General features: G+C 32.9%; 1 protein-coding gene across 1 annotated transcript in view; it reads right to left on the reverse strand.

Annotated features, from left to right (window-relative positions):
* Positions 1 to 1,157: 1,157 nt before the first annotated feature.
* LOC140059758 (putative ATP-dependent RNA helicase DHX57) overlaps positions 1,158 to 11,062 on the reverse strand; it is a 42,352-nt gene continuing 32,447 nt past the window's right edge. Inside the window, exons 21-23 of the mRNA XM_072105638.1 lie at positions 9,898 to 9,987; positions 7,621 to 7,764; positions 1,158 to 2,451 (exon numbers count right to left, since the gene is read on the reverse strand). Coding sequence (XP_071961739.1) covers positions 2,308 to 2,451; positions 7,621 to 7,764; positions 9,898 to 9,987 — 378 coding nt within the window. The 3' untranslated portion in view covers positions 1,158 to 2,307. The remainder of the gene's footprint in view (positions 2,452 to 7,620; positions 7,765 to 9,897; positions 9,988 to 11,062) is intronic.

Here is an 11,062-nt window from a genome sequence, read left to right on the forward strand (position 1 = left end):
CCCTTGCCTTTAAACCACTCACCTACTCGATTTAACATTCGATATTAAAACTTATCTAGATATGAATCTACACTATCACTGTTGATCAAACCATGGAGTAATACTCTATGATCAAACTTACATTTTATCTGTCAACAGATGGATAACTTCCATAATAAGATTAGTATAAACCAATCAATTTATAAATTACAAATGAGATTTCATGCGAGTGACGTAAATCAGATCAGATATGTTTGTTATTTATTAATCATTGTTATAAAAGAGAGTGAAAATTCACTCTTGAAAACTCAACATGACAGAATCGTTCTTTCCTGATCCAAGTTGTTTTATTTATTCAAATACAATTTACTGTCCACTAAACTAAAAGCAAATTTTATGCAGAAAACCAAGTAGTTTTGATTTTAACTTTCTTTTACGATGTTAAAGTTTGGCGAGTTTCTAACCCCCTTTTTCAAAAAATTATAACGCCGCTGGTTTGTCAACAGCTTGGTGTCAACAACATAACAATCTCATGAATTTACTAGAATGTGTCATTAGTCCTCAGTCGATTATGGATTATGCCCTCTACAGACCCACGATGCAGCGCCTACCACGATCATCACACTGGGAGAGGATAATTCCCTCCTCTTTCTGAATAAAGTATCAAGTTCTTTATCATGTACATTTTATTGACGTAGGACCAACAGCTTGAAATCTCATCAGAAGGATGAGGCAAAGAGAGTAAACCATCATACCTAAATACAAACGATATGGTACAGACAGGTCTCGAGTTCTTGCCATTGCATGCTCTAGGCCTACTATATTGGACAAAAAAAACTTTAACTTATATTCCCAGTTTCCTGGACTTCCAGCATTCTCACTCCTTTGGACAATCAAAGCATATTTGAAATTTCGAGAAACTCAACAGTTCTTTTCAGAAATACAGTATATATACCGCAAACTTTATATAAAATAAACTTGCTTACCTTAAATTGGACATGCATCTGGAACAATCCTTGTCTTCTGTGGACATCAATTCTTATAAATACGATGGAAATGATCTAATTGTGAGTGCACTACATGCAATACTAAGTGACTAAAGTAACTTGTTTTCTTGAGTTCTTGACCCCTAAATCCAGAATGAAGACACAACAAGATTTGATAGTTACATGCCCCAAATAAACTTTATTTCTTAGAATATTATAATCAATACATTGTAGAAAATATTATTTTAAATGGCGAATTCAAAATGGAAGACTACGATTGGATGAATTACCTGGTTCGGTGTCAAAATTTGACTATGCGAATGTTTGTTTGACTTTTATACTGCAATTACTGCAGTAATTTTAATATTAAAGCAACATTTATTATTATAAGTATTATTTTGTTCAATTATATAGTTTAAGGTATATCTTTGGAATGTGCACCATAAAACATATTTTAGTATTTTTAGAAATATTTTATCATAACTTAGTTTGCACTGTATAATGTCATTTAACTAAATTTAATTTAATTTGAAAATTAATAAAAAAGATTCAGATGGCTTGGTTAAGTAGTTTCATTTTGCTGACATCAATTTCATCATCTTACATCAAGACTGTTCTCCAACATCAATAGCATCTGCTGACATCAAGACTGTTCTCCAACATCAATAGCATCCGCTGACATCAGGACTGTTCTCCAACATCAATAGCATCCGCTGACATCAGCAGTACTGGACATCAGGACTGTTCTCTAACATCAATGGCATCCACTGACATCAAGACAGGTCTCTGATATCACAGACATCCACTGACATCAAGACTGTTCTCTAACATCAATGGCATCCACTGACATCAAGACTGTTCTCTAACATCAATAGCATCAATCAATCGTTCGATTTATATAGCGCCATTCCAACATTCATTGCTCATGGCGCTGTAAAAAAAAAATCAGAAAAGGCGAGTTTTGGGTAGTGACTTAAAGTGACTAAATAATAATGATGTGTGTTTAATGTTCAAGGGTAGGTGGTTCCAGAGCCTAGGTCCAGCAACACTGAAAGTCCGATCTCCCCAACTATGTTTGCTCCTTGGAATGTCCAGTAGCACCTGATGACTAGATCAAGACTGTTCTCTAAAAACATCAATAGCATCCGCTGACATCAAGACTGTTCTCTAACATCAATGGCATCTGCTGACATCAAGACTGTTTTGTAACATCAAGGGCATCTTGCTGTCACCAAGACCTCAAGACAGTACTTCAAGTTGGTTCTCAAGCACCAAGGCCATTCTCACAGACAACATGACCATTCCAAGACATCATGCCATACTCTGACACCACGGAAACCGATCATTGGGTGGTTATGAGTTGTACAATGGCAGCAATGATTCGACTTCCTCTTGGACACGTCATCAAGTCTAGACTGGGATCCTCAATTTTATCGGTCATCAGAAGATCAAGCTCAGAACGCAACTCTTTTATCATTTCACCAACCTGGAAAAAACAATTTTTGTGTATAGTTTTAGTAAGTCAGCATAAAGAGTTAGGGTTAGGGTTAGCGTTACACGTATGTTCTAGTGAGACTCTGGGATAAGAATACGTTACGAATAGTTTATGCATTTACATAAACACTGACATGCATCTTTACATACAGTACGCTATTGCCAATATATGAGCATAAATCATGCATGTACAGTACATAATTTTTATTTCAGCAAAGAACAACCATGTGTTGATCTGGGCCTCCATGGTTCTAGGTTAAATGAAGTTGAATTGAGAAGAATGCATTTGATGAGCAGAATCTCTGCTGCGAACTGTGTCTCACTGTGACCATAACATTCTGAATTGCGCACAGTTCATAAATTGTTCATTCATTATTAATAATATGTTAAAAAATGTCACCTCCCATTAGTTGACACGCATTGAATGAATAGCGGTGTGGGACCATGAGACTTTAGCAATCCTAGCGTATTCAAAGAAGTACTGTATACCTACATTACAATCTATGTAAATCCACTCTCATAAAACAACTTATTATAAGAAACTCTATCATCACACCCGTGCAATAATCGTCACCAATATTCCATCACTCCAAAAAAAGGGTCAACATAATCACATCACTTCTGCAATCTTGTTGCCAAAATTATTTTCAATAATATCATTCAGAGTTCAATGCAGATTGTCGCCGCGGTTGTTGTCATGTCAACAGCATAATGTTTATCAGATAATAAATCTATTAAAATGTCACCAAGTATCAGCTACATAAGCATTTACTGAGTCAGTTAGGAGTCAACATACAGTACAGTACAGTTTATTAGGGATCATGTCAAAATTATTCTACTGCAGCTACTGCAGTAACTACATTTTTTCTGCAATATCACACATACATTTAAGTTCTGTCTCTGTGTCACTATCAAACTTAATGTGAAAAAAAATGATGATGTCATATCACTACCATATTTAAGCATTTGGGACCATGTCAAAATTATTCTACTGCAGTTACTGCAGTAACTACATTTTGTTCTGCAATTAACATCCAAATTAAATATCTCTTTACACTATCACACTTTATGTGACAACAAAATGTGATGTGCACATATATGGACATGATGATGTCATATCACTACCATATTAATTTAAGCATTAGTGATCATGTCAAAATTATTCTACTGCAGTTATTGCAGTAACTATATTTTTTCTGCAATAACATACAAATTTAACATCTGTCTACACTATCACACTTTATGTGATGTGCCCATGGATATAATGATGTCATATCACTACCATATTTGTGCACATCACGCATTGTTGTCAAACTAATTTGATAGTGTAGACCGAGCTTTTGATCAGTTCTAACACTACATTCAGTGTACTGTATTACGTTGACAGAGCCATTGACATAATCTAATAACCACCTTTCAACTATATGTCAACCAGACAAACATTGTGTTTATTAATAATATATATGAAAAAGAATAAAGTAAAACATTGAAACAAAGTTGACTAAGAATCAATCATGTATCATGTTTCTTTACATGATTTTGTTTAATATATCCTTTTTTTTATTGAAAATATATGTATTGTTTGACTGCCAGAATGAAAGAATTAGATTAAAGTTGAAACAATCAGAATTTACTGCAGTACATATGTACATGTAGTACTCAAATATAACAGAACCAAAACAGTTACAATACAAAAAAACAATACAGTTGACTCTCACAATATCAGGATTTATGAAAATTGAAACGCTACCAAATCCACTTTCCCAAATAAATTTTTAACCACAAAAAACCCAAGGAGAGTTGTAATTATGTTTCTCTGATGTTGACTTATACCCTTTTCACACCTGCAAAAACTGATTGTGTCGCAGCCACAGATAAACCATTTGATCTCCGGAGCTCAGAATCCGGGGAAGGGAAAATACAGAATTTTGAAAAAACCAAGTAGTAACCAGGGCTTATCGAATGGTTCCGGCATCTTGTTGGTTCCCTCCCCATGAAGAATCATATTTTGAACTACAATAACATTGGAGTCCGCCCTCTAGCCAATCTATAATACCTCAATGGACTATATACCCTAACAAGGTTATACTGCACAGTATAAGGAAGAGGATGATAATGATGATGATGGAATTCCATGAAATGCTTTGATACAAATCTTTAATTAAATCCCAGTTGAGATGCATTGTCTTGTTGCCTAGATACAATAACAATGAATTATATATACTATCATCATTATAGTCAGATTCTCATTGGGATTTGATTGAGACAACCCCTATACAATTACTTGTAAGATATAGCATTATGCCGATTTAGCCTGACTTTTCATGCGTAAACGTATGTTACATCCACAATATACAATTACATTTGTGTACTGCCGTTCACCGCCATAAATTTGATTTGCATATGATTAAACAGCTTTTCAAAAGCCAACTTAGAATCCAGTTTGCAAATATAGTACTGTACTTTAGTGACAAGCGGATTTAGTTACTGGATAAAAATAATAAGAATAATAAAATCTTTATTTTTGCAACAGAAAAAACTCGTTCACCAGAAAGGTGTTCTTCCATGAAGAATGTATAACATTGTAACACAAAGTATTGTAATTAAAATTAAAATAGGTTAAAAAAAAAACACAAAAAATTAATGCATTTACAACTCAGTCAGTCTACCTACAATGAAGTTAAAATAAAATGTTTAAAAGCAATACAAACACATATGTTCTCAACATTTTGACACCAATATCAAGACTCTGTGATTTGCAGTTACGTAGCCTATGAGTATTCCATGCCGTATGTCAAAGGTCACAAAATGGACTTAAAAACAAGCATTTCCAATACCATTCTCCATAGTTTTAAATGCATCAGAAATTTTGGTCTGGCCCAATGGTGTATTTATTATTTTTTTATTCAGTTTTAAAATACTTTTTGTACTCTGGTTTTCTCTGTCAATCCTGAATTGACACCGAAGGATTACTTGGAGCTGATTGGCTTAAACAGCAGTAATATCGCAAATATTTAGCATTTGGGATGACCAAAAACAGGTGCAGACTAGGGTTCACTTAGACCAAACCTTGATTAGCGACGAGGGCTCCCTTTTTAAAAATGTTTGTAAAACTAGTGTGAAATTATCCAAGTGCAAACAAATTTACCTATGATCATGGGTAAAAGGTTGGTTAAAAGTTACCATTTAAGTTCAGTGTGAACAAGGCCTAATAGAAGTTAATTGAGTGGGTCGTGTAAACATACAGTTATATTGGCATCTTTCCAAACATGAACATATTTGTATTTTGTAATCAAGTTTATTTTTATTAACAATACAATGTCATTTTCGCATAAATTTCCATGTTCACCATAAATGAATTTGCATAATATGTTTAAAGACGATAACCTAATCTCATATTTAACGGGCTTGCAAATGAGGAGACGAAATCAGATTATTTAAATCCGATACAATTAGTCCGCCTTACTTGTTATCGACCAATTAATTACGTAGCTGGAGGGTGACATACAAAAGAAAACCAAACTGGTAGCTGTAGGCCCAAGAACATAAATGGGATGTTAGCCTAATGGATTTATGATTTTAGACAAAGTGCAAAATGTTTATATAACAATCAAGACTTTTCATGCTAAGAGTTCATAAAAATGTTTCTTTTTTAAGGGGCAGGGGCAAGTTTCATTAGATTCAAGCAAGGAAACCTAACAACAAGACACTAAGCTCGCCTTGCCAAGATAGGAACTTGCAACAGTCCTTTGATCTTATGTAGGGCTGCGACAAATACCAACTGTACACATTCTCTGTGGTGTCACTGCCAGGACTAAGCAAAGTGTTCCCTTAATAGTCTCTGAACAGTGGTTAGCGTTATATACATATATTGTCTGTTATTCATTTCACACAAAAGTGTTGCTATTATACAGTAGTATGATAGTTGTGATCCACTTTAAGTACTGTGATACAGAAAGTGTTAACAGTAAAAGACAAAGAGAAATATATAAAATATACTGTTCTAGGTTGAACACCCTTTTTCCCTAAACTATCTTGTTTAACCCGGCAGAATTATATAAAAGACATGTCCAAGAACTTTAATGAGTTCTGGACAATTAAACTGAAGGAAAGCACACTGCCCTCGGTGGTTAGTATCCGGAACACACTTCAGAATCGGCCGAGGAGTCTCTGCAATTTGGGCATGAGAGAACAACTGAAGGTTTTTAAAAAAAAACATGTTTCGCCAACTAAATGTAGATAAAAACGAGGGAGTAGAATTTAAGATTACTCAATAAAAACACAAGATTATATCGGCTTATTTATTAATGTTGGTCACGCATCAATAAGTTTACATCTATAGGTTTGTAAAGAAGACACAAACAGAAAGCAATACATAGCGTGGGTGGATATGCGTTGTATATTATTAATATACAGTCACTATGAATTATTTATAGTTAAATTATATAAAACATATAATATAAATAATGCAATACTTATTACTTTTATATTAAACTCGCTTGCAATATAATAAAGATCAGTTAATATAAGTTAATGTTTTAGTAAACAAGTGTTGTTTAATATATTTAAAATTGTTTTGTATTTCTTGTATGAAGCGCTATTTTCATAATGCTGACAATATATACTGTACAACAAACAGCAGGACTATATATGTACATGGAAAAATGAAATGAAAAAATGAATGATGGACAGAGAGACAGACAGGCATTATGGGACAGACAGACAGACAGACAGATGGCAGACTCAATAGAAAGAGTTCTACTACTTGTAGTGGAGCTGTGGTTAACATGCTTGCCTTCCAATCCCAAGGTCCGGGGTTCAATCCTGACCTATAGTTTCAGGGCTGTAACTCATGATTCTTTCAACTCCACTCCCTAAGCCTCTAATGAGACTTAAATTATAAAATAGTTTATCTATCATGTAATTGGCGAGTTTGTGCTCGCTGTTGGATGCGTATGAAATATATAAAAAAATACAATACCATATGGAATACAATTATGGTTTAAAAAATATTTCTAACAAATACCTGTATATACAAAATAAAACAATAAAGATATCATAAAGATGAAACATAAAATGCATAGGTGATGGACTCTATTACCATGTGGACAAAAGATTGTTTATTTTTTATTAAAGTGAACAAAAAAAAAAGATCACAAACCTTATGGTCGTTGACTTGAAATTTGATCCAACCGTCGTCAATAGACATGATAAATGTTCCTTGTACAAGATCCAAATTCAGAGAATACCCGCCAAATAACAGAAGCGGGTAAACAGACACCATACTACAATCACGTATGTACACCTACGGGCAGAAGAAAATCATAATTAACTTTTTACCTATAATTAATTTATTAGTTACACCTACAGTAATATCAAGGGGTTTTTTTCAATTGACTTTCTCCTGATGATTCACACCTTATTCTGTGAATAAATAAAAAATAAATAATTCTTTGCAATCTATAGAAAACCATCCATTACATTGACACAGGTTTAATGAACTCCTCGATAATTCTGGTGCTAGAGTCAGTCTTCTCTGATAAAAAATTTAAAACTATGTACTCATGGGCTAGCACCCAGTACATCAGCGTTACTCCAGTGTTCTGGTACGGCCATGATGGTTCGAGGTTGTGTCCACAGATCCATTACAGCCAACAAAATGATGATTAAGTTTACCACAGATACAGTATGTCCAATTGATATATGAATGTACAATATATTACAGTTAAGCTCTGTCTTCACAATCAAACTAGTTTGACAAAAAAAAAGATGCGCCTCAAATATGATCTGACATCGTGTGCATACCTGTATATGGGCATAATTTTTTTGTTATATTAAGTTTGACAGTGTAGACAGAGCTTTAGGTTAGGGTATACGGCTTATGATACAAGCATCACATGTGATATATGTGACACTGTAACAGAATTCAATGCCATGAAACAAAAGGACAAATAAGAATCAGCTACTGCTCCAAAAAGAGAAATTCAATAGCCAAAATTCATCAGGAAAATATATCTGTATAATTCTCCCTCTAAGAAGACAGAAGATGAGTTCTATTTATAGTCACTGGATCTTTAATTTAAATTAAACTTTCATAATTTAAAGGTTTGTATATGATGAATAGTGCTAGTGTACTTTCAGAGTAAAATCAAATTATATCAACCAATCGATTAATAATTGAATATTATTTATATACCATAATTTGTCTTGCAATAATATAACCTGCCAAATATATTCTCATATAACAAACTGGTGAAGAATAATGTTATAAAATAGGAATTCAACAACATTTTCTCAAAATTTATATTTAAGGCATTTTTCTTTTGAAGGAGAAAAGCTAAAAATTTAAAAAAAAGGTGATTTTTATTCTAATTTTATTAAAAAAATTAAACTTTAGTTTGACAAAAAAGTGTGATGTACCCAAATATGGTAGTGATATGCCTAAACATGGTAGTGATATTACATCATCATGTCCATATAATAATAATAATAATAATGGGCACATCAAATTTTGTATTCACATAAAATTTGATAGTGTAGACAGAGCTTTATATAATTGCAAAGTAGTCCTGTATCTCCACTTTTATTTATTTTATTATTATTATTTCACGATGTTCGTTGCTTTTGAAAAAAATGAGGTTATTATTATAAATAAACAATAGACAGAGCTAGCCTTAAACAATATAACATGTTTATGTTGAACAATCTAGAGGGAAATAATGTTATTGACATTATTACAAACATTGATTCATTCGCATTATTACTTCACAAATGTCTCGATATTAACATGACGTCAATGTACAGCTCCAGGCTTCATGCCTGACAATCAGTTGTTCGAATCCCTTCCTAATAACATTAGATACAACACTTTAATGAAGAATATCGTACGTCGCTTCACCCAGGGGGTATGACCAGACAAAACTCACACATTTTATTAAATAAAATTTTACGTGCATAGAGTTCTGCATGAGTGAGCAAGCTATCCCATGAGGCCAGAGACTGTTGCATATGTGTGATTGTGTATCATGTGATTAGAAGAAGATTTGTAATATTAACGCTGAATAAATTTTATGAAATAATTAATCTTATACCTAACGCTTCTGTAAATTACGGCTGAACTAACAGAAATGATCTAAGGTCAGGTAACGTTCATTAGATTGATTAGTTTTTGATTATTATCATGTGATATGATACATCATCATTATGACATATATCTATCAATATTTTTATTTAAATGTGATTATGACATTTCAACATGATTATGATTATAAAACATGTTATTTCAACATGATTAAAAAATTTCAACATGATTACAAAATTTCAACATGATTATGATATTTCAACATGATTTAATGATATTTTAACATAACATGATTACGATATTTCAATATGATTACGATATTTTAACATGATTACGATCTGTAAAAATTGATATTACCTTTGATGTCTTTATCTTCTCATGATATATAAGGTATGGACTTTCAAAATGGCCAACTTGAAAATTTACGGATGACGGGTGAATACTGACCTAAAATTTAAAAAAAAAGGTTGTTTAGATTTCATACGATGAAACAACTAACTTTGTTTTGAGAAGCTGACATAAACATTTTTTCAGGTTCATGGACACACAGCCACTGTCGTGGACAGACGAGAGAGATCTACAATTGGCAGCACTGACATGAGAAGCATGTAGTTGAAAAGTGTAACATAAAAAGTCCACACAGCCATGAGCATTGATCGTTGGAATAGCACTACAAATGGAAATTAATATTATATTAAAATTATTATTTATTTATTATTTATTATTATTATTAATATTATAGGACTTATGCATTATTTTATGCATTTTAAAATTTGTCAACATTTTCGACTTTCCACCCAAAATTGGGTGTCATAACTTAGACCAAACCAAATCCAACAAAATTTAGGTCGTTTAATCTCTCTATGAGTCCAGGCAGCTTTCTATTGACCATAACATAAAAATAGTTTAATAATCAAACAATTAAAATTGATTTTCATTAATAATTAATAATTTACTAATAACTAGTTAACAGTGAGTTGATTTCCTAGTTGCCAATATTGTCACTGATTCTAATGACAATTTAGACATTGTAAACAAAGATTCACTTTAACAGTTTTTCTTTCCATAAGAGTGGTTGCTAAGCTACACTGTTTAAATGATGCGTTTTAACATTTTGTCCCCAACATTGTCATCAGGGTTTTAATATGAACAGTAAATGAACAGTAAATTTACAGACACTATGCATGGGGATATTATTTTGTTATTTTATTAAACACGATGTTTTTAAAAACAGCAACATTAAAGGACAGACCTACTTTAATTGCAAAAGTTGCTTTATAAAAAGATTCTAAGACTATAGAATATGTTTTTTTAATGCACAAATATCTGGGCGGTTTTGAGTCAAATGGCCAAGTGGCTTTGAGTCAAATGGCCAAGCGGCTTTGAGTCAAATGGCCAAGCGGCTTTGAGTCAAATGGCCAAGCGGCTTGGAGTCAAATGGCCAAGCGGCTTGGAGTCAAATGGCCAAGCGGCTTTGAGTCAAATGGCCAAGCGGCTTGGAGTCAAATGGCCAAGCGGCTTT

Source organism: Antedon mediterranea, chromosome 10 (genome assembly GCF_964355755.1).
Source record: "Antedon mediterranea chromosome 10, ecAntMedi1.1, whole genome shotgun sequence".
Lineage (NCBI taxonomy): Eukaryota > Metazoa > Echinodermata > Crinoidea > Comatulida > Antedonidae > Antedon > Antedon mediterranea.